Source organism: Lipotes vexillifer, unplaced genomic scaffold (genome assembly GCF_000442215.2).
Source record: "Lipotes vexillifer unplaced genomic scaffold, Lipotes_vexillifer_v1.1 scaffold1387, whole genome shotgun sequence".
NCBI classification, from domain to species: Eukaryota; Metazoa; Chordata; class Mammalia; order Artiodactyla; family Lipotidae; genus Lipotes; species Lipotes vexillifer.
Genome location: NW_006790426.1, coordinates 300,283 through 324,478, shown reverse-complemented (window position 1 = coordinate 324,478; position 24,196 = coordinate 300,283). Strand labels below are relative to the sequence as shown.

The window sequence follows — 24,196 nt, the reverse complement described above, 5'->3', positions numbered from 1 at the left end:
TGGTCGGGGAAGTTCCCAGATGCTCGGGAGCGGCTAGGCCCGTGAGCCATGGCCGCTGAGCCTGCGCGTCCGGAGCCTGTTTTCCACAACGGGAGAGGCCACAACAGTGAGAGGCCCGCGTACCGCAAAAAAAAAAAAAAAAAAAAAAAAGGTAAGATGTCTGAAGTACACACCAGAGTTCAGAAGGGTGGTTAATGCTTCCTTAGTCTCTGTCCGCAGAAGACTTCCTGTCCCCTCTTAGCCCTCTCTCTGGGTGAGGTTAGGCTCTGAGTCTCTGGGGAATGCACTGTTTTGGGAAGTTGGGCATCTTACTCGGTTAAATGCATTTTATAAACGAACTTTACCAAGGTGCTTCTGCCCATTCCAATAATAACCTTTCTCTCTAAACTGCAGCTACACAGCTCTCTCAACTAACGTTGGTTCTGTAAGGCCAACTGGCCCGAGGCAGGGGAACGCAATCAGATTCACAGGTTGCATCAGACCGAAACTTTTCCGGACCACCCAGTTCCAGAAACTGACCTGGAGACTTTCCATCCGGCCCAGCCTTCCCGCCTTTCGAGGGGCGGGACTAACGGCCCCAAGACTGCCGCGATACCCGAAAAGACCCCCATATAAGGAATACCCTGCGCCCTCCCGGATTCGCCACACCCCTTTCCCTTCTTCCCCTATAAATTCGGCGCAAACCCCCCGCCCGCGCGCGACTGCTCTGGCCCCTTTCTCTCGGGCCAGTGAACCTCGCCCGGCAGCGCTCCCAGATAAAGCTTGTTTAAGCTCTCCCCCGTCTCTCGGTGCCGTTCCTTACATTTGGTGCCGGAGCCCGGGAGGGGTACCAAGCCCCACGGGTTACCGCGCGGGCCGCTCCTCCCCTCCCCCAGGAGACAACCAGGGAACCTCTACTCATCCACCCGATCCGGCAGAACACGGGGTTAAGTCCCCCTCCCTTGTTCCCTCCGACCCGCAGAGTCCCTGCCCACCGGGCTCCCTGTCCCTAATCGCGGCCGCGTCAGGGACTCCTCCGTCCGCTCTCCGGGCCTCGGGCAACTGAGGAGACGTCCCAATCGCCTGACCGCCCTCCGACCGGCCGTGAATTGGAGACTGAGACCAGGGACGCCTCTCTCCCTCTCCATTCACTCAGGGACAGACTGGGGGTCATGGGAACCTCACAATCGAAACCAGATTCTAAGACGCCCCTGGGGTGTCTCCTAGCCAATTTTACAGCCCTCGGTTTCTCCCAAGATCTCCGTCGCCGACGGCTTATTTTCTATTCCACTGTGGCCTGGCCACAATATCCTCTAGACAATCAATCCAGATGGCCTCCTGGAGGGACTTTGGATTTTAACATCCTCCGTGATCTAGATAATTACTGCCGCAGGACGGGCAAATGGTCCGAGGTCCCCTATGTCCAGGCCTTCTGGTATTTACACCCCCGCCCTTCCCTCTGCGTCGACTGTTCCACTTCCCAGATCCTTCTTGCCAAACAGACCTCTCCTACATCCCAGCCCCTAATTTCCTTTGACGATGACCCCTCTCCACTAGCCGACCCACCCGAATCTCTGGCCTCTCCCCCCTCCAGAGCTCCTCTCCAACCTCCACCCTACCCCGAAGCGGTCCCTCCTCCTCCCGAACCCGCTCCGGCCCCTCCAGCCGCTCCCCCGCCTCCCTCGACGGTTTCTCCTCCCACGCCCCTTGCCTCGCCAATCAGTGCACATACACGCTCTCCCGACTCCCAGGATCCAAATCTCCTCGGCCCTCTGAGGGAGGGAGCAGGAGCGGAAGGATTAGTTAGAGTTCATGTTCAAGTAGAAAAGCGATTAGGCTCCTTTTCTGCCGACTCTTCCCGCTACGTCAAAGAATTTCGCTACCTCTCTCAAGCTTACGATCTGACCTGGCACGATATCTTTGTGATCCTATCTTCTACTCTGACCCCTGACGAGAGGGAAAGAATTCAAAGTGCTGCCCGAAACCACGCAGATCAGGTTCACCTTACCGACAACTCCATGCCTGTCGGAGCGACTGCCGTACCTGGCACCGATCCAGGCTGGACTTACCAGGATGGCCAAGATGGCCGTCGTAAACGCGACCTCATGATCCAATGCCTCCTGGCCGGCATGCAGGCTGCCGCTCATAAGGTCGTCAATTTTGAAAAACGAAAAGAGATAACCCAAGAACCTAACGAAAATCCAGCTATCTTTCTCAATCGCCTTACTAAAGGCCTTAAATCTCTACACCCGGCTGGATCCCGACACCCCGGCAGGGGCAGCGGTCCTAGCCACCCATTTTATTACCCAATCAGCCCCGGACATCCGAAAGAAATTAAAACGGGCAGAAGACGGCCCTCAGACCCCTATTCGAGATCTGGTAAAGATGGCCTTTAAAGTCTATAATGGCCGTGAGGATTTGGCAGAATCCAGCCGACAGGCTCGGATGCACCAAAAGGTGGCCCTCCACACCCAAGCTCTTGTAGCCGCCCTAAGGCCGGCCATCTCCCATGGATCACAGCATCCACGGGGTCCTCAAAAGGCAACCCCGCCAGGGGCCTGCTTCAAATGCAGAAAAGAAGGCCACTGGGCTCGCCAAAGTCCCAATCCCCGACCTCCTTCTAAGCCCTGTCCCAGCTGCGGGCTAACGGGCCACTGGAAGAGTGACTGCCCTACGACGGGCCGTCCCTCAGCGTCTCCACGCAGGGGGGAGGCCGACCCAACAGCATTACCACTCGAACTGCTGGGACTGGCTGACGACTGACAGTGCCCGGACTCGAAGACCCCCATCACCCTCGCCGAGCCCAGGGTAACGCTACAGGTAGCGGGGAAGTCCATCTCATTTCTGGTGGACAGGGAGGCTACCTATTCGGTCCTGCCTACCTATTCCGAGCGAGTTTCTCCTTCCCAGATCTCGGTCATGGGTATTGATGGCAAACCATCCTTCCCACTCCAGACCGGTCCACTCCCACGTCATACCGAAGGACTCCCCTTTTACTCGTTCCTTCCTAGTCATACCATCCTTCCCAGTTCCTTTGCTAGGCCGAGATGTCCTTTTTCCACTTAGGGGCCTCCCTCCAGCTGGTTAGACTTGACCCTAAGGTCCCCTCCTCCCAACTCCTGCTTCCTCTTCTCGGCCTGTCTCTAGAACCCTCCCCCTCCTACTCCCCTCTTCCAATCATACGGAAGCCAATCAACCCCCAAGTCTGGGATACTTCTAAGCCCATACTAGCAACACACCATTCCCCCGTCCTCATCCGCCTAAAGGACCCCTCCAAATTTCCATCAAGGCCCCAATTTCCCATCTCTGAGACTCACCTTAGGGGCCTACAACCTATTATCACCAGACTCCTAAACCAGGGACTCCTTATCCCCACTGACACTCCCTGCAACACCCCCATCCTGCCTGTCCGCAAGGCCTCTGGGGATTATCGCCTCGTCCAGGACCTCTGACTAATCAATGAGGTGATAATTCCCCTCCACCCAGTAGTACCAAACCCATACACTTTGCTCTCCCATATTCCCGCGTCCACCACCCATTTTACGGTCCTCGATCTCAAAGACACCTTCTTTTCTATCCCCCTACACCCTGATTCCTACTTACTTTTTGCTTTCACCTGGACGGATCCGGATACCCAGGCTTCCCGCCAGCTCACCTGGACGGTTCTTCCTCAGGGCTTCCACGACAGCCCCCACCTCTTTGGCCAGGCTCTGGCGCGGGACCTCGCTTCCTGCCCTCTCACCCCCAGTATAGTCCTCCAATACCTGGATGCTCTCCGACGCTTAATAGAAGAACTCCAACGCAGGCAACGACAATCCACCTCCCCAATTCCCGACTGATGGCGGTCCACCCTCTATACCTGGCTAACACCAATCTTAGGCCCCTTAATTCTCATCTGTATCTTGTTCATGCTTGCTCCCTGTTTTCTTAGTTTCCTTTGCAGGCGCATGGAGGAAGTCTCTTCGGGTGGCCACAAACCAAATGCTCCTCAGCCCTTACACCTTGCTTCCTACAGAACCCCCCACTGGTCTCCCTTAAGCCTCGGACCTCTGGTCGCCCGACTCCCCTTTCGACGCCCCCATTCAGCAAGAAGTACCCAGAGATCAGAACGCTGCCCCATTCCACCAAAGATGTCGGGATGTAAGGCCAACTGGCCCGAGGCAGGGGAACGCAGTAAGACTCACAGGTTTGCATCAGACTGAAACTTCCGGACCACCCAGTTCCAGAAACTGACCTGGGGACTTTCCACCCGGCCCAGCCTTCCCGCCTTTCGAGGGGCGGGACTAACGGCCCCAAGACTGCCGCGATACCCGAAAAGACCACCAAATAAGGAATACCCTGCGCCCTCCCGGATTCGCCACACCCCTTTCCCTTCTTCCCCTATAAATTCTGCCCAAACCCGCGCCCGGGGAATGACTTCTCTGACCCCTTTCTCTCGGACCAGTGAACCTCGCCCGGGAGCGCTCCCAGATAAAGCTTGTTTAAGCTCTCCCCCGTTTCTTGGTGCCGTTCCTTACAGGTTCCAGAGAAGAGATCCAAGGTTGGAATATTTTACTACTGTGCAGTTTCATTTGTAAGCATCAGTTTGGGGCCTAACACTTGTTGGGCCCTGGAGGATCCAGTGCCTCTGAGAACTTCACGGAGGTGGTTAAAGAAACAAAGCTGCCATGGGAGGGGTGGTCCCACTCGAGAGGGAAAGGAAAAGAAAATGCTTGATGCAGGTCTTCCCAAGGAAGCTGGAATGAACAAGTCGGGGCCAGTGTTCAGTTCAGCGGTGGACTATGGCATTTCAAGTGATGGGACCAGATACAGAAAGGTCAGAAGGCATGTGGCAGATTCAAGACATTTCAGGGAGGTCTGTGTGACAGGAACACAGGGTGAGGGGTGGGACAAAGGCCCCCCGGGGGAGAAGGCCCACCCTGATCCTGGAGGAAGGGGCGAGGGGTGGAGATGTTTGGCACCAACAAATAACAGGTCATTTCAGGTATTAAGAAAAGCACTAACAAAAATAATAGCAGTAGTGGCAAATATTGAACCAGCCATCATCCTAAGCGCTTCTTCATGTACTTAATTCTCACAACAGTCCTATGGGAGAGGTACCCCATGGGTCCCATTTTACAGACAGGGCAAGTGAGGCAAATGGAGGTGTAGCAAGTTTAGTGGTAGAGCTAGGAAGTGGTGGAGCTTGGGATTTAAAAGGAGGCAGCCTGCCTCCATAGCCCATGCTTTTTAGCGCTGTGGCACAGTGCCTCTTCGTCGATGACCTACGTCAGCAGATACTTGTTAATACTGAATTGCTATTTCCTCTCCATTTTTTAGAAAGGAAAATTAAGGCGGAGAAAGCAGATGTGACTCTGGAAAGGTCACACAGAATAATCACTGGTAATCTGTGTTGACAAATAATCCTCTCAGCCATTTTAGCTTCACTTGTCTGTAAAAACAAATTTAAATATAGAGCTGGGACCCACAAAAGAAGGCACTCCCTAAATCTTCAATACTCTATTATCAAAATGCTCACAATACTGGTTGTTCCTAATAAGATGCTTGGCAGTGAAATTTGCAAGGCCTCCAGGAAATCTTCGATAGTTTTGCTACAATCTTGCCAGCTAAGGACTACAAAGCAAATCAGTTAGTCTTCTGCAGACAGTCACCTCAAGCGGGATGATGCTCATTTGCGTAACAATAACAGTGATGAGAGAAGAGCTATTGGTTCCACCGCTCCTTGCCAGACTCCTGACATTCTAACCCGGCACTCTTGACTGAATCCTGTAAACTGGCATTTACAGCCAAGGTGATCTATACTATTTTTTAAAATTAATTAATTAATTTATTTTTGGCTGCGTTGGGTCTTCGTTGTTGCGCACGGGCTTTCTCTAGTTGCGGCGCAACCCTTGGTTGCAGTGCGCGGGCTTCTCATTGTGGTGGCTTCTCTTGTTGCGGAGCACAGGCTCTAGAGCGCGGGCTCAGTAGTTGTGGCGCGTGGGCTTAGCTGCTCCACAGCATGTGGGATCTTCCCGGCCCAGGGCTTGAACCCATGTCTCCTGCATTGGCAGGTGGATTCGTAACCACTGCACCACCAGGGAAGCCAGTGATCTATACTTTTAATGGAAAAAAAAAAAAACCTATCAGGAAATAAACACACAAATCATGTAACTGACTATTTACCAACTTCGATGGGAGCTTCTTAGTGAAGCATAAATGATTTCAGGGCAATTTCAAACAGCCACTTACCTTTCCAATTCATATCCATCAATGTGTTAAAGCTCGCTCCCAGAGTGTGATTTCAAATGGCAGGCATCATGTTCCCTGCTAAGATAAAGACCCTCGGGTCCTATTCAGTCATTGTGAAGGCTCTGTTGCAATATGGCTGCACGATAAATCAAGAACGCCTTTGTTATTTATGAAAAGTTTCGCCTTCTTGATGTTTTCCCACTGCATCTTTTTCTGCCTTTCTTGTTCTCTGCTTGTGACTTCTTCCTCACTGTCACAGCTGGGAGGACTGTTAAGTAGGCAACTGAAAACGCCCCCTACATCTGAATCGATGAGCGTTTGTTCAGGAGGTTGTAAGGAATGAACACCTGTTGGCCAGAGAGCTTGTCTGAATGGCGGGTGAGACAATTCCAAGACCTGAGACGAAGAGTGTAGCTGGAAGACCACTCCTCCTAGGTTCCCCTCACTGCATTTTCCGAGAAGGAGAGAGATTTCTCATTGAGCTCCATAATCAATCAAATGAGAGACGGTAACTGTTGGGGTCAGAAACTCATTGAAGCCACTTTTATTCTTAACAATGGGAAATCAGCTGTGCAGCTGTGTAAAGACCAGCCAGAACCTGTTCCCAGGCATGGGAAACACATTCATGAATTTGTCTTACTGAGGGCGGGATGGGGACGTTGCTCATTCAGATTTACTTTGGAGGGGAGTTTACTACTCTCAACTGCAGATCTTTAAGAGAAGCTATCTGTAAACAGCATGCTATATCAAATACGGGAAAGTGAAAGATGGCATGAGCAAAACACCCCTAGGAATGGCAGTGCTCACCTGAGAAAACTGGGTGTAGGGTCTTCCAGGTTCAGTAACCAGAAAAATGAACGTTTTTAGACTAAGCCCCCTACTTAGGACAGACACTGTAATTTAAACAGTGTGATAGCATCAATTATAGGGTTGACTTGCTTAAGTAATTGGAGTAGTTTAGGATGACATATGCTCGGTGGCTGTGCTCTTTTGGTTCTAAAGGTTGGAGGATAGTAGAAAAGGGAGATAGGTTTGACTTTTCACCTTGGCCTATGACATTTGACCAAGAGTGAACCCTGAGTGTGGGTAAAAGTGATGCCACCAAGTAGCCTGTCACTATGTGTCCCAGAACTCCATTGAGGATGGCTCTGCACACAGCCGGTTTATCAGAGACTAAAGATTTCTAACTCTGACTACCTGCTCACAACAGCTTGCCTGCAACCACCCAGCTTAACAGGATCAAGGAAAGGAAAACTGTCGTACTAATGTGATTCTACGATCCAAAGAAATTCTTACCCAGGAAGATAAAAGTTACAAATATTTCTCAAGGTTTGTTTTAGGAACTTCCTGAAAATCCATCCATTTGAACAATGTATCACCCCATTCTCAAAAAAAAAAAAAAAAAAGAAAAAAAGAAAACATTTCCACCAGGGTAAATAGCTCATTTGCAGGACCAATAATCACTCAACTGGGCTAAATCCTCTCATCCAACAAGAGTTTCGCAAAAATACTTGCTTCAAAACCCTCCTTGCTGGATCCACCGATTCTAAACTGTACTATCACAGACTTTGCCCAATTCTGATCAAATATCCCCCATTAAAAAAAGTCCCTTACTCCAGACAGCCAAATTGTAAAAACATTTGCCCTTGACCTCCCTCTCCTGAGACTCTACCAAGACTTTCAAGATGGTAGCCCCCTTACTGCAGTGAACTACAAATGTGACTTTGCAATATCAACAGGCAATTTTGGTAGCCATGTCAGGGAGCTGACAGTCAACAACTTGCAAATTCCAAGCTATTTGCTACAATGTTCTACTGCTCTATGACCTTTTATATAGACCAGAGAATGTCAGAACTGGGTATACACCTAAGAGTGGAATTTCCAGTTCATATGGCAACTTTATGTTTAACTGTTTCAGAAACTGCCAATCTATTCTCTTTCTCTGCATTTCTGCTTTGTCATTTAAAGAGAAATAATGCAATGAGAGCAAAATGCTCAGGATTGTGGAGGCTAAACGAGGGAAACAATGGAGGTCAACAGAACTCTCCCTTGGAGCTTAGCTAAGCCTCCTATGGTATTGGCATCACTTCCTCTTCTGTTAATCTTCAATCCCAACCCCTCACTTGAGAAGGAGATTCTGTCTACTTATCATGAATTTACGGTTCTTAATTCAGGGTTCTTCCCCAGACTTTTCCAGGTATGTGATTAGAACATTTATCAGATTAGCTCAATTAGATACTAAAGATGCTTAAGAAAACAGCATACAATTCTTATCCGTTTACACAAATAACGTTAACTCTCAAGGATGAGACTCAAGGATGTATTCTACAACATGGGGAATATGGGCAATGTTTTGCAATAACTGTAAATGGAAAGTGACCTCTAAAACTGTACAAAAAATATTTAAAATATGACACTGATAGAGGGGTATTAAAATTTTTAAAAATTAAAAAGAAAAAATTTTAAAAAGAGTGTTGAGAATGTAATATGGACTTTATAGGCTTCGTCGAAAAGCAAAGCTATGTAGTACAGAACTGTGGTTAGACAAAATAATCTGCCCCCCTCTAACCCCTCCCCACGCACGACAAAGATTTCCACATCTTAATTACTTGACCTGGCAATATGTTACATTACATGGTGAAAGAGACTTTGCAGATGGAATAAGGTTACAGACCTTAAAATAAGGAGATTATCCCGGATTATCTGGGTGGGCCCCATGTAATCCCACTGGCCCTTCAGAGCACAGGAGGAAGGCAGAAGAGTCAGTGAGAGATGCGACTGCAATAGAGGAGACAGGAAGCCTTGGAAGCATGAGAGGGACTCGAGTAATGAACGGCAGCCAATGCATCAAGGCGGCCTGGAGAAGCTGGCAGCAGAGAAACAGAGACCTCAGTCCCACAACCACAAGGAACTAAATACTGCCAAGGACCTGGCAGGAAACACATTCTCCCCTAGAGCCTCCAGAAAGAAAACAACCCTGTTGGTACCTTGATTTTAGCCCAGTGGGATCCCTATTGGACCTGTGACCCACAGAATCACAAGATAAGAAATTTGTGGTATTTTATGCAACCACATTTCTGATAATTATTATTTTTTAAACAAGATTTTTTTTTTTTTGATGTGGACCATTTTTCAAGTCTTTATTGAATCTGTTACAATATTGATTCTGTTTCATGGTTTTGGTCTTTTGGCTGTGAGGCCTGTGGGATCTTAGCTCCCCAACCAGGGATTAAACCCCCGGGGCCTCCCTAGTGGCGCAGTGGTTGAGAGTCTGCCTGGCGATGCAGGGGACGCGGGTTTGTGCCCCGGTCCGGGAAGATGCCACGTGCCGCGGAGCGGCTGGGCCCGTGAGCCATGGCCGCTGAGCCTGCGCGTCCGGAGCCTGTGCTCTGCAACGGGAGAGGCCACAGCAGTGAGAGGCCCGCATACTGCAAAAAACAAACAAACAAAAAACCAAAAACCTGCACCCCCGGAATTGGAAGGCGAAGTCTTAACCACTGGACTGCCAGGGAAGTCCCTCTGGTAATTATTTATGGCAGCAAGAAATATGACAAGAAGTATGACCATGAATCTCATCTGCTGTTATATCGGGGAGAGTACAGCAATTCATTCTCAAAGGGGCCTGGTGAGGTAGCTGTTTTGCTTGACTTGACTCGATTTTAAATACACAAGGGGACTGAGGTTCAAAGATAGTAAATGATTTGCTTTATCTGAGGAGACAGGACTCAAAACTTGTGCTTTCGATGCTCTCCTACCTTATAAGACTATCTCACGGTGGGTTGAAAACACTTCAAATCTGATTCCTACATTTCCATTTTAACACCATCAGGTCATCTTCAGATTTTTGGCTTCCCAGGGCAAACAGGCAGAGGCTACATAAACTCATCTCTTTCCTTTTCTAATTTTGGAGTGGCAACAACAGGTGAGAATCCCTGTTGTAACACTTGAGCTCTCTAAACTCATCCTTCTTATTATTTCTTCCTTCAAGTGTATTTTGCCTGAGCCCAAAACACAGTGAGTAATGAAATTCAACAATTTCCCCACAGAACATAGGCGTATATTAATAAAGAAGAAGTGATTTGCTGGAACGCCTACAATGCAAATGAGAAATAATGGGGGTTCAGGCTTCTGTAATGCACATGTTTATGAAACCATATTGATAATTATAAATACTATTCATCTTCCAGACGTTCATAGACAGAACACAGTTATACATCATTGGTTACTAGAAGAAATGCTGACAACACAAGGGTGATCTTGGTTTCTTTCATTTTCAGTTTGTTTCAGAATATGTACAAATACACGCCTCCACACAAAAGCGTTGTTGACTTCACTAAAGCAGTTCTCTTTTGCAGGCTGTATTTATTGACCCTTGTAAAAAAACATTATTACATACTTATGGCTGTTTTGGTTCATTAATACTATTAGTATATTATTGTTGATTTTTAGAAAACAATTCCCAGAGACCATTTATAAAAAGTCAGGCATACGTGGAAACCAAATTAGTGGAGATAAGTTAGAAACTACTCTAAGTCTAGATGAGGTGAATGAAATGAGATGCCTGTGGGCGTAAGGAGTAAGGAGAGTGGGTGGAGTTAGCAAGGTATCAGGCAGTAAGGGATAGTGGGGTCTGTGGTGACATGAAGAACACACACCGTGTCTGAAGTGGGAAGCCAATTAGATCCAATTAGCTGTAACTGCATGGGACAAAGGCATATTATTGTCTGATCTTCTGATTTTACAAAAGAAAAGCCAAGAATATAGTTATTCTTATGAAATTTCTTGATTCTTAAAATATTAGCAAGGAATTAAGTTTTTAAACACACCTGCTGTCTGTATTCTGTTTGAGATCTCTAGTGTCAAGTTGGCTGACAACTGGAAAGCACTACATACTCTACCGGATTGGTACACGTCCTGTGTAAAATATCACAGATTTAGAGACGCTGACAAACGAAAATAACGTTTGGCACTCTGGTCTCAGGTTAAATGCCATCTTGTCAGAGAGGCTGTCCTTGTCCTGGTTCACAGACCTAGGAACTGGGCAGGACCATGTTTATAAACCAGAGCCCCACGATCCTAAATCCTTTGTTGTTTTGACCCTTTCTCTAACGCAGCATTAACACCTAGAGAGGCAGGCAGTGGATGCGACCAGTGTTAATGGTGTGATTATGAATTAATCCACTTTCACCAACACAAATGTAGCCACTGACTCCGCTGCTTGATCCCTCAAGAATAATAATCCCACAGCCACAGATAGGTTTCTAAACTTAAAGATCAACTGGAACAAAATTAAAACCAATTCTTTCAACCCTTTTCCTCCTTTTTTCCTGACTGGCTTTATCATTCAGAGACCAAAAGAGTCTACGTTGCAGTGTCAGCCAGCTTTCAGACCACTTGTAAAATTCTTAAGAAACTTGTCTGGTAAACCAAGGTCTTGAATGGATCCCTGAATCACACGGAATTGCTGACTGCAGCAGAATTCTGGATACATCTTCTCAACCATTCATGCAACAAGCACTGGGAATTCTGACAAATCAAAACTGACAAGCCCAGCCCTAAGTAATTTATAACATAATTCAACTGTTTGTCTGCTTATCTACTCATCTGTTTAATATAAAACAAGCCATTTTTACATGCTAAGTATTAGGCTAGGTGCTGCGGTATAAAGAAGAAAAAAATACAGCCGAGTGCTAGAAACTGACATTTTCAACAGTTACGGATGAGGCGATAAACTAAGGATATTAAATTATTATTACTGTTGCTGTTGTAGCTAACATTTGTTGAATATTTACTATGTGCCAGGCACTGTCTTAAGTATGCTACATACAGTACTACATTTAATTCTAACAATAACCTTATGAAATTGGTACTATTGTAATCCTGCTTTACAGCTAGTAAGTGGCAGAGCTGAGACTCAGATCCATTTAATCACGTTAGCTGCAAACCTGTAGCCCTAATCACTATAAATTATAAGATATGAGCCATTAATTATGATGAACAATTAGGTGATTCCATAAAAGAAGCCTTCACACTGAAGCTGAAAGAAGGTCTAGATTTTGACAACTTACGTATTTTTCTCTTTGTCAACACTGATTATGGCTATCCATTAACCCGTATTTCACGCAGCGCATTGAAAAGTAGGAGCGTGATTAGACTTCTAAAACATTTTTACTGTTGCAATTATGAAACAATAGAGTGATTAGTAGTTTTATGGGCATGGTAAATAAATCTTGATTTGGGGAGAGATAATTGGATTAAACAGTAATTGCTGCAATCAACCGTACTTTTTATGTCTTTAAACGCCCGTGAAAGCCTAAATTCTAACCGGGGTGAAAGATTCAATATTTAACAAAATCACAACTCTTAAAATTAATTTTTTATCACCTCAGTTTAATGAAATCTGAAAAAATTCTGCTTATTGAGGGTAGGCTAACATTTTATTTCCCCCAATTTGGGCACATTAAAAGAAAAACAATTTTGTTTTCATTTTGGATTGCTGTAGTGAATGAGATAGTTGATAAAAAAGTTACCACATTTAAGTCGCCTTCATTCATTGATAAGGGAACAATCCAGAGGGGCTATAAATGGCTTCCAGTAAAGGTTTCCTAGGGCTCAAAGATGTCACCTCCACCTAGTTTCCCTAAGTTTTGCCTCATTTTCCCTGGAGCTCCTGGCTCTGTGGCCTCCAAATGGCTCCCTGGGGCTCCTGAGGGCCACACCCGCCTCCAACAGGAGGTGTTGGATTGGCTGGCGGATTTCCAGGGGTTCATCCCGATTGGACAGTTTACTGCCCATCATCACTATGGCCACGGTGATTGGCTTAGGCTAAATCAGGTGTGGCCCCTGGACTTGGGAACCACACCGGGCAGACCACATGGCTAAAAGAAGCTTGGGCGCTCTTCCCAGAGGGAAGAAGTGTGCTGTGGCTGCTTTCTGTAGAAAACGTCTACCATTAAAAAGAGTTCATGCTAATTTTACATGTCTTTATATATTAACAACAACAACAAGCCCAAATGGCTGCTGTGTTCCAGATACCAGTTCTAGTAGGTACATGAAACAATAATTAAAACATAGGAGTTTTCAGTCCCTAGGTAGAAAGTCAGTTCAACAGGGAACAAATCACTTATAAAGCCCTCCACACCTCCGAAGGTCACAAAGTTGGACTAGTCTACATACGGGCAGATGACAGAGGTGCCAATAAAGGTTAAGTGATATTTATTCAACCTTCCACTTAAGAGAGTGCGCAGTTCACTGTAGGAAGCTGCCCATTAAGAGTAGGTTTTTTTTTTTTTTTTTTTAACTTTAATCAACAATTTGGGATTTTAAAGAACGTCAGTTATTAGAAAAAAGAACATTTTAAGTGTATCTAAATTTCCTACTAACTGCAAATAACTGAAAGATGACAGAAGTCACCTTTGTTTCTAATATGCAAAACAGATGTAGAGTTTATTCACATTATATATTTATAATTTTTAAAACTATCTATGTTTCATTTCTTGCCTTTTTTCCCAAAATATTCCCCATCCCAATTTTTAAACAGGACTCTGCATTATTCATTTTAAAATATTTTTTTTCCTCTTCTTCATCTTGGGAAGCACTACTTATCCTTCAAATTCCAGTTCAAATATAAGCCAGTGCCTTAAATCAGAACCTATCTAAATGCTGTAAATGCAATTTATCAGTTACAGAGCCCTGATCCTATTCTGGGAACTCCAAGGACAGGGACGTGCCCCTCGTTTCTCCCAGCATCTCCAGGAGCTCCATCCTTTCTGACACCCTGCAGACGAGCAATGGATAGGGTTGCATTATCCCTTTGCCTGCTTCTCTGCCGGGAAAAATGTTTTCTGGAACCTCTGCATCATACTGTACAAACCTGAGAAAATAAATCAGGGCTCTTTCTGTAGCGGTGGTTAAGTGGGAGAGTGAATGGCTTTGCTCTTACTGATTTCCTTCTGATGAATTCTTGTTGGTGCAGAAATATTGTAGTAGCAAGCCATGTGGTCATGTGTTAGCCTGAGAGGAGACAGGGCCTACAGCTATTATTCCACCAGTGAGGGCTCAGGGTGGCATTGTGTAACAGACAGTGCACTCCTAGGCATCTAAATTCCACAGGATCGGGTACAGAATGGCAAGCAGTCTGGTCTATAGCCCTGGGATTATAGGACTCTAAAACCTTGACTTCTTAGCTAAGAAACTCATTTGCAATTACTGACCACAGAGAAAGCTCTCCAGACAATTCCATTTGCTAGAGACGATCTAACTGGGGATTGAAAGGGTACCCCCAAGTCTGTAAATGAGAAGTACACTTGTCACTTGACATACTTTGTTTTATTTCACTGAGTTGGAGAAAGCAAACCTACAAAACTAAGTTTGCCCCAAATTCACTCTCACAGAACTTTTAAGTGAATCAGAATAATTAGAGCAAAAATAATATCTTGAGCTCGGTGATGCTGGAGGGACAGGATACCAGTCACTGGACACGCTATGGGCTATGGCCCGGGTCTTCAGTGAGAAGGGTGGAGTGCCCTCTGAGCACTGCATTCACCTCCATTTTAGTCTTCTCTTAGTGATTCAAATTGGACTTTACAGTATCTTAAGGAGCCCATGAAAGGCATTAACATGGTAACCTCTTTCCAAGGCCACTTACCACAGTGGCCACCCTCTGAATTAACCCAGCCCTTCACGGCTCTGAAACTGTCCCTGTTCCTGCCTCAGCCATTTGTACCTTTAAGGTGCATGCTATCCTGAGCATCAATTACTGGGTTCAGCTGAGGATTCGTGGTCCTGTCTGCTCTTCCCGCCATACCACTCTCAGCATGACAAAGTAGAATCAGAAATGTTCCTGTTTAGAGCTAAGTCAAGCTTACATCTCTGGTCTAGCTTCCACAAACAAAAACAAGAGTCCAAAGTATTTATGGTCGGCCCAGCTTGCCAGGCAAATGAAACAGAATCTTTTAAATTCGGTGCTATTTAGAGTAGCTGGACTGGAACTGTGTCATTTTCTATGAGGTTTTGCAAGGCCTTGGGTTCTCTGCTATTACAGTTTCTCTCGCTCTCTTTCTCTAATGCATTTCAAGGCCAGGTATAGATTAACAACTTACCTTTTTTTTTTTTTGTAACTATGACCCGAAACTCCTTTCTGAGCTTCAGATTTGTACCCGTTTCATTTAGGCTTTTCATATATTTGGGAAAAGCTCAACTGGGATTCCCAATTCTCCCCCTCCCATTCCCAGGAGTCTCCCCAATCTCTTGTCAGAGCATCCAAACGGCCTCAGTCTATGCACATGGGATTCACTCTTATTTTTCCTTCAAACCCAGTATTATTTTCCCTTTAATCCCAGTACTGAATCCATCACTAAATTATGTTATTCTTCCTATAAGATATATATGTAATTACAGATGTACATATACATATATGTATTTTATATATATATATATGCGTGTGTGTGTGTGTGTGTGTGTGTGTGTGTGTGTGTGTGTGTGTTTCCACTCATTTCATTACATCTCCACTATTACCACACTCTCCAAGCCAGTGGTTCTCAAAGTAAATGCCATCAGCATAACACAGGGACTCCTTAGAAAGGCAAATATTTGGGCCTCCTTCCACTCCCAGATGTTCTGAATCAGAAACTCTGGGGGTGGGCCCAGCAATATGTGTTTTTACAAGCCTTCCAGATTTATCTTGCACACGGAAGTTTGAGAACCCCTTCACTAAGCCATTCTATTTCAGCTCGACAACTGCAGTGCACTCTTAATGGGTCTTTCCACTCCCATGCTTGCCCTTTGCTATTCATTACCTTCTCAGTAGACAAAATGATTTGTATTCCTATTTGTGATCCAGTCACTCCCTTGCTTAATACTCCTCTGTGGCTCTGAAATGCACTCAGAATAAAATTTTAGAGATATTCACCATGGCCTACAAGGGACTGCCTGCTCTGGCTCTTACCTACTGCCCTAAGTTCTCCCCCCCGTCCCCTCCCTTAGCTATACCATGGCGCGTCCACCTCCTGACCTGGTCCGTGGATCATTCGTTCTTCCCCCATCATCTGCTCTTCATCCAGTAGGCCCCTCCCCACCTCCATTACTCCTTCTCCCACCCTGCCTCTTACCACACTTGGGAATTTCCACACACATATCTCTTGTTTACCATGTAACTCTGCCCTAGATGTTCAATTATGTGCAAACAGGGACCATGTTTATTTCGATTTCCACTGTGTACATACTGCCTCCCACAATGCTTATCACATGACAGGTGCTTTCAAACAAACAAAAAAACCTACCTGTTGAATGGCTAATAAGATACAATTCGTATAAAGCTTAAAATACAAACCAAACAGAATGATCTTCCTGTCAGCTGGTGGACCTTGAGAGAGAAAGAACAGGACAGATACAAGCAGAGCCATGCAGGACAATGTACAAAGGAGGTAAACTTCCTGTCATGGCTTCATCAACCCCCCCTTTATGCACAATCCTTTCTTCTAAAAATCATGACCCAAGCTCTGCTGCCCCTAAGACATCAATTTTGCATTCTACTCTCAAAAAGCCCTGATCTCAATCATTTCCAAAGTGCCTCCTAAGGTGTACACCAATAAAGGCTAATGGCATAATTTCCAGGTTTGGAAGAGACATTAGAAGGACTTTTCTGGGATAGGGCCTGTGATGGTTCTTTGTATGTGTCAACTTGATGAGGCCACGGGGGTGCCCCAGTATTTGGTTACACGTCATACAGGGTCTGTCTGTGAGGGAGTTTCTGGATGAGATACACATTTGACTTGTGACTGAGTAAAGCAGTTACTCACCAGTGTATGTGTGCCTCAGATAATCTGAGGGGCTGAGCAGAATTAAAGTCTGAATATGAGAGAATCCTCTTTCTCTCTGCCTATCTTTGAGCTGAGACATCAGTCTTCTGCTGCCTTCACACTCAGACTGGAGCCATTAACTCTCCGGGGTCTCCAGCTTGCCAAGTGCAGATCTTGGGACGTCTCAGCCTTCATAAGAATTCTCAGCCAATTTCCTATAATCTGTCTATCTATCTACCTATCTATCTATCTATCTATCTATCTATCTATCTATCTGTCTGTCTATCTATCTTATTGGTTCTGTTTCTCTGGAGAACACATAATAATGCAGGGCCCTGCCGGACACAAGAAAATCGTCTTTGTATATATTACTATTTCAAAGTAGATCTGTGGACCTTGGCAAGCCCTACCTGATTTATAAGCCTTACCCAATATACCTGTCCACAATATCCCTGGTGAATGTCATACTCAAGCTTGATGCCACATCAAAGGACCTGCTGTAGAACTTCTTGAAGTGTAAACGGTCCAGCACATCTCAGCAGAAGAGGCCCTGCAGCACCCCTGCTGCTCTGCCTTCTGCCATCACCCCCAGGCTCCAGGACCTCAGCCACCAGGCTCAGGCCTGGCCTATTTAAGTTCCCTCCCAGGAGGGGAAGAAAAGCAGGGGGGATGCACGGTGTGCTGAGCTCCAGCTGTGCTGAGCCCAGCCAGGGTGGAGGGACCCTAGCCCGTGTGTTCTTTATTCCCTGGGAAGACTGGGTAAATTCATTTAAACTAACCATTAATTTCAAATAGGGCATTGTAAGTATTATTAGAAGCACATTATTGAATGTTGAACCCGAAATATTAAAAAAGTGAAAAATTAAAAAACCTTAAAAAGGTGGTCGGAAAGCTGTCAGCTAACACCTAGGCAGGCATATTCCAAACAGAACCACTTCAGGGGAATGTAAATGCTAATCACACAAGGCCACTCCATTATGATGGTGGAACAAGACAGAACAAGGTCACTCTGCCATCATGTGTGAAATCAGACACAAACAAGGATGCTCTGCAACCACAAAGATAACTCAGCATCTCCCTTTTCCAGTTCACGTAAGTGTCTACTGTTTTTTTTGTTAGTGACAGTTCTTGCCCAGCTCTTGTCGTCCCACCTCCTAGATCAAAATCACCAAGACACTGAGTTATCAAATTGTCTCTGCTTCCCAAGATGACCTAACCCAAAACGGATCCCTGCTTCCTGAAACGTTCTTAGAAACACCCAACTCAGCCCAAACTCTAAAGTGAATCCCATCTGAACTCCTACATCCGTAAGAAGCTTTGGTGGCAGGAGCATGTTTTTCATGCAGCGAGTTAAAGAAACCTGTGTTTGACTACAGATGACTTCCTAATGGGCTCTGGCTAGTGAACTTTGACATAACCTTGCACAAGGAAGTGCTTGCTCACTCAAGGTCATGCTTTACAGAAAGAAGGAGTGGTTATGGAAATTAATGCTGATGTTACCCAGAGATTCTCAGTATAAGCCAAAGTGACTCAGAAGAAAAATGAAAAGAAAAAAAATGCACCAGCAAATAAGGAAGGAAGGAAGGAAGGACAGAAGGGAAAAATAATTTGACCAAGATTAAGATGTCCTCAAAGTATTAAAGTATGAGCTGGTAACTTGTCTGTAAAGCAATCAGAGCCTCAGATTAAACGAGATGATTCACACAGTTGCCAAGTATAACGTCAGGCATGAACTCCACACACATTTCCTACCTGCGCCGTCATCATTGCTATCGTTGCTGTATTATTATTGGTCATCAGTCCCTGCTGATGCCCGGAACAAGTTGAATGTTCACTTGCGGATGCTCACAAACATACAGACGAGAAACGTCTGCCTCAGGGAGCATATTAAAAGCCTGTTCATTCATCACAAAAGCAAAGGAAGAGGAACAAGCAAAACTCACATTGAGCTGCAGTTCATCTGTCCACTGTCCGATCAGGCGGTAACCGGGGTTGGTGGTGTTTGTGGTCTGGTACTGGAAGATGTCGTAACGCCCAGGGGCGTCCCCATTCTTGTTAAACATGACTGGGGTGCCTGCGCTACCTGGTGAAGACAAGACAAAGACAGATTGTAGAGTTAAACGAGTTTCCTTCTATCTCTTGCTCCCCGGGTAATGGTCTGGAGACCTGGTGATGAGCAAGGTAGCTAGGAGGTAGCCTTGCTGTTTAATAGGTTCCCCCAAGATGCCCCCTGAAACTCCTGGGCAAGTCATCACGATGGTCTGCGAATGTCAATTACGGAAGGTGGGAAGACAACCTGCTTCCCCCTTTGAATAGCTCAATTTTTTAATATCTTACAATATTTTATTCTACTTTGTCCTCTCTTTTAAGGAATAACAATCAAATGCACTATTTTCAAGAGCAAATATTAAGCTTTGATGCTGTTGTTACTATTATTTTAGTGTCCATCAAACACTAAATTGTGGTCAGTAAAGAAGCATTTCAAGAAATAATAAATACATTTAAAGAATGAAATACAAGAGAATCAAAAAACAAGCTCAAAAGTTCACTTACATACATAGTTGAATACTCATTGCATTTAAAAAATATTTCTGGCTGATTATTTCTAATTTGCTTTAAACGATAACCAGTCTTAAATGCTTAGCAGTTTGCCTGGTGAATGCTTCATAAATAACGGATTCTTTCTCAATTTTCTATTTGGGTCTTATTTAAAATGTCTATCTTAAGATAAAACCAATGTTTTGGAACAATTAGGCACTGAAGTCAATTTACAAAGACTAATGCATGTAACTGAGTGCTATTTCTCTCATGATCTATAAGAAACAGGAAAAATACCACTGGCTTCAGCATATGTGACTACTGTCTGCTCTCCCTATAAGTTAATACTAGATCAATATTCCCAGCAGAAAACAGTGTATTTCCCGTCGTTTACAAGGAAGTTTACAGATCAATTACAGGCTGAAAGAGAATCACTGAGAAGAGAAGACCATTTTGCTATTTTTAGGGGAGGGCCGGGGTAAGTCTTAGGTAATGAGCATGAAGCACTTTTGATAATTCTCATTAAAAATGTCAGCTTCTAATGGGGGCAGAACTCTGCATCTGGCTAGTAGTCATCAGCTTCTGCAGAATTTGGGCCAATGTAGTACTTGCACTGATGACATGGATGAAAGAAGAACTAAGGCGCGTTAACTGGACAGGAGAGAGAACGCTTGCAACAGTAGAAAAGGGTGTCTACGCTAAGGAAGCAGGCAAGACACTGAGAGTGATCCCACACAAACGATCACTCAACACAAGAATGAAGTTAAAAAAAAAAGGGGCTTGAAAGAGGGACAATATATTGGGTGACAAGAGGCATATGAAGTTGCAATCCTGGGCTGAAAGTTACCCCTGATGAAAGAGAGGGTCCAGCATGTAGGCAGGATACAGGGGCAGCTAAAAAGAACTCCACACTATCTTACAAGTGTCAGGCACAGACTTTTATGACAATTCTGCCTATTTAAAAAAAAAAAAAAATCAGAGCTTGTGGTAGGTTGCAAAATGGTTCCCCAGGTAGGTCTAAGTCCTAACCCCCAGAACCTGTGAATGTCATCACACTTGGCAAAGAGATTTTGCAGGTATGATTAAATGAAGGGTCATGAGATGGGAGAGATTATCCTGGATAATGTAGGTGGGCCCAGTATAATCACAGTGGCCCTGACAAGAGGCAGCAGGAGTCAAAGGAGGAAGAAGAAGATGTGAGGGTGAAAACAAGAGGCTAGGGTGATGCAAGGAAGGGGTCCGGAGCCCCGGAAGTGCAGGTGGCCTTTAGAAGCTAGAAAAAGCAAGGGAGCAGATACTCCCCCAGAGCCTCTAAAAGGAACCAGCCCTGCCTTCACCTTAACTAAAGCTCAGAGAGACCTGTATCAGACTTCCAAACTACAGAACTATAAGATGATAAATGTGTGTTGTTTAAGCTAGCAAATATATGGTAACCTTTTAATGGCAGCGACAGGAAACTAATACAAACCTGGAGGACACAAAGCAACGAGCTTCCTAATTTTACAGGTGAGGAAGTATACTTAGGTTCAGAGAGGGCAATCATCTGCCTCAGGCCCACTCTGCTGATTAAATTTGAATAGTGCACAATAAGTGGCTCTGGAATCCCCCAGAAAGGGTTTAAATTCCAGGTCTACCACTTCCTATATGTGTGACCTGTATCAAATTATTCAGTCTTCCTCTGCTTCTGAGTGTCACTAATACCACTGTCATAGGGTGAGTAAGAATTAAATGTAACAATGTACACAAGGTGCTTAGTCCCATGCCTTTTACATAATAAATGCTCAATGGATGGCCATGATTTTTTTTTATAGTTTTCACTTTTATTATTGTTTTCTTTGCTAATATCTCAGGACCAGACCCTGACGCATGCCGTCAGACCCCCAGACCAATAATGTTTTCCAATGCATCAAAGGAGTCTCTCCTAACTGGTATTTAATTTAAATTTCTCCCTTGGTGTAAACATTTAAAAAATTTTCCAAACAGCAGGCTAGAATCCACTCTGGGAATGGGCATTCATCTATGAGCAATGCTGATTTCATCCTACGAACTTGAATCTGTGGCTGAATCTGTGTGTGGCCAAGGGCACCATTTCAATTTGTTCCTTCTCTGTTTCACCTAGACACTAACCCCATGGTCCACAAAGACACCCCTTTAAGCCCTCTCTGCAGAGGAATCAACAGAAGTGTTTCTTATTATTTTTCAGGAAGACATTAATATTCAGATACTCACCTCTCTTTTCTTTCACACTGGATACTAGGATTCATGTTGTGCTTTGCTATAATTCTGCAGCTTGTAGTCATTAAGTAATAGGACGTGAGCTTTCCAGAGTCTTTGAGAGGATGAAGAATATCAGAGGCCTGGGGCTCCAAAGGATCTCAGCCCACCAGGTAAATATTCATCAGAAAGGTATACACTGCCTCATCTCTCTCTCTCTCTCTCTCTCTCTCTCTCTCTCTCTCCTTACAATCCTTGTGAGGAGAAATGATTCTTGTGTTGCCCTTTCCATTCTCATTAAAGTTCATGCTTAGAAAAAATAAGGCAGAAGAGGTGAATACATTACCTAAGTGATGTGTAACATTGTATGGTGTGGCTTTGACCTTTTTGATGGATTCTACAATGCAACTGGCATTTTTCAAGCAGTTTTTTTTTTTCCCCCACACAGCTCCTTTTCAACATCAGCCTTGAACTTTTTTTTTTTTTTTTTTTTGTGATACGTGGCCTCTCCCGTGGCGGAGCGTAGGCTCCGGACGCGCAGGCTCAGTGGCCATGGCTCACGGGCCCAGCCGCTCTGCAGCATGTGGGATCCTCCCGGACCGGGGCACGAACCCGCGTCCCCTGCATCGGCAGGCGGACTCTCAACCACTGCGCCACCAGGGAAGCCCCACCCGTGAACTTCTTGAAAGAGAAAAAGACGGATTGTGTTCAATGAACTCTATATCAAAAAAAAAAAATAATGATAATAATAAGGATCAAACAAATCCAGAGAAAATAAATAAGTTATCAAAGGAGAAGCGATCCTATGCAGGAACCTCCACAATGTATCAGGGCCAGAACACAAGCGTCCTAAAGTAAAGGAAACAGGGCCACTTGGCCAGATGGGATACTCAGAGGAGAGAATGGTTGAGAGACTGCACTCAATTAGGAAATCTCCTTCCCAGATGAGAGTATCTGAGTGAAATTCCTTTTTTTTTCCTGGATCAAGAAGGATTGGAGATATACGATGCTCCAATGACAAAACAGTCTTCAGCATCAAAGTACTGACCTGACAGGTTTTCTCTTCTCTTCTTACCATCCCATACACAGATTCCAGAAAGGCCACCTTGATTCGTGTTCCAGTTACCTTTTGCTGCTCAACCAACTATCCTAAAACGTGGCACTCAGAAAAAAAAAGGACAATCTGTATTTTGTAATTTTGGCAGGGCTTGGCAGAAACAGTGCCTCTCTGGTCCACTCACATCAGCTGGGGCTATGGCTGGAGCACCCCACATGCAGCCTGACCCTTGGCTTCTTGGCTTCCTCCTAACGTGGCAGCTGTGTTTGTAATACAGAAATCACAAGAGAACCATGCAGAAGCCCTATGGCATTGTGTACCATAGACGTCACATGGTGCCAGTTCTGTATTAGCCACAGGCTCACTCAGACTCAAGGGGAGGGAATACAGGTCTCACCCTCGATGAAGAAAAGCTAACTTCATGTTTCAAGGAGACCACATGAGATGTGCCATCTTTATAAAATATACCCCAACCCAATTTGTTTTCTGGAAAGGAGTAAATCACTAGATAACAATTCTCTAAGGTTGTGTATCCAAGACAACAAATTTGTTAAACTGACAAATATTGACATCTGGTTGGATGGGCCAACATCCAACATCAAGATAACTCAAATTTAGGCGCAGCACATTGCATTCATTTGAGATGACATAATTAGCCATCTTTTCTGTTGGTGCACAAGGGGAGGTTAAGTGATTGCTGAAGATGGAGCAATACTTTTAGAGCCTTCTATTATCACTTCCTAAATTGACGCTTTCATAAATGTGAAGGTCGGAGTTATTAAACTGTACTCTACTGGTCTGGAACAGAACTCCCAGGGGTATGGAAAATTCTGTACTGAAATAACAGAAGAGCACGATTAAGTTTTACTGAGACCAAGAAAGATCAAGACTTTTCTAAAACACGCAGAAGAGAGAGGCTACAGTTTTCACCAGGGACTAGAAAGAAACTTGAGTTCTAGGTCTGTCTCTGTCATTTGCTAGCTGTAGTTGGACAAATATTTTCTCCTCTCTAAAATGTGATTCCTTTATCTAAAAGTCAGGAAATTGAATGAGTAAAAAAATGTCAAGCTTCTTTTCACTCTAATAGCTGCTCACTTAAAGCGACATGAAAGCCACTTAACTAAATCTAACATAGTTTTTTTTTTTTTTTTTTTTTTTTTTTTTTTTTTTTCTGCTTTACGAAACTGTTGAGTCCCACCATTAATGAATGTCACACGGCCCTGGGAGTCTTCTGCCTGCCTGTCCATATGGCAGAAAGAATACCCTTAGAGAAAAGGAGATTATGTTGACAACAGAGAATGACTACAATGATGACAAAGAAAGGGAACGGATTGGCCCTGCCTGTGAGCTCCCACAGAGCCTGTGATCCAAGATGGAA

General features: G+C 44.9%; 1 protein-coding gene across 2 annotated transcripts in view; it reads right to left on the bottom strand.

Annotated features, from left to right (window-relative positions):
- The window catches only part of GRM7 (glutamate metabotropic receptor 7), a 585,198-nt gene that overhangs the window by 271,392 nt on the left and 289,610 nt on the right, over positions 1 to 24,196 (bottom strand). For both annotated transcript variants that reach the window (XM_007463707.1, XM_007463706.1), the window contains exon 6: positions 18,953 to 19,092. In XM_007463707.1, the coding sequence (XP_007463769.1) occupies positions 18,953 to 19,092 (140 nt within the window). The remainder of the gene's footprint in view (positions 1 to 18,952; positions 19,093 to 24,196) is intronic.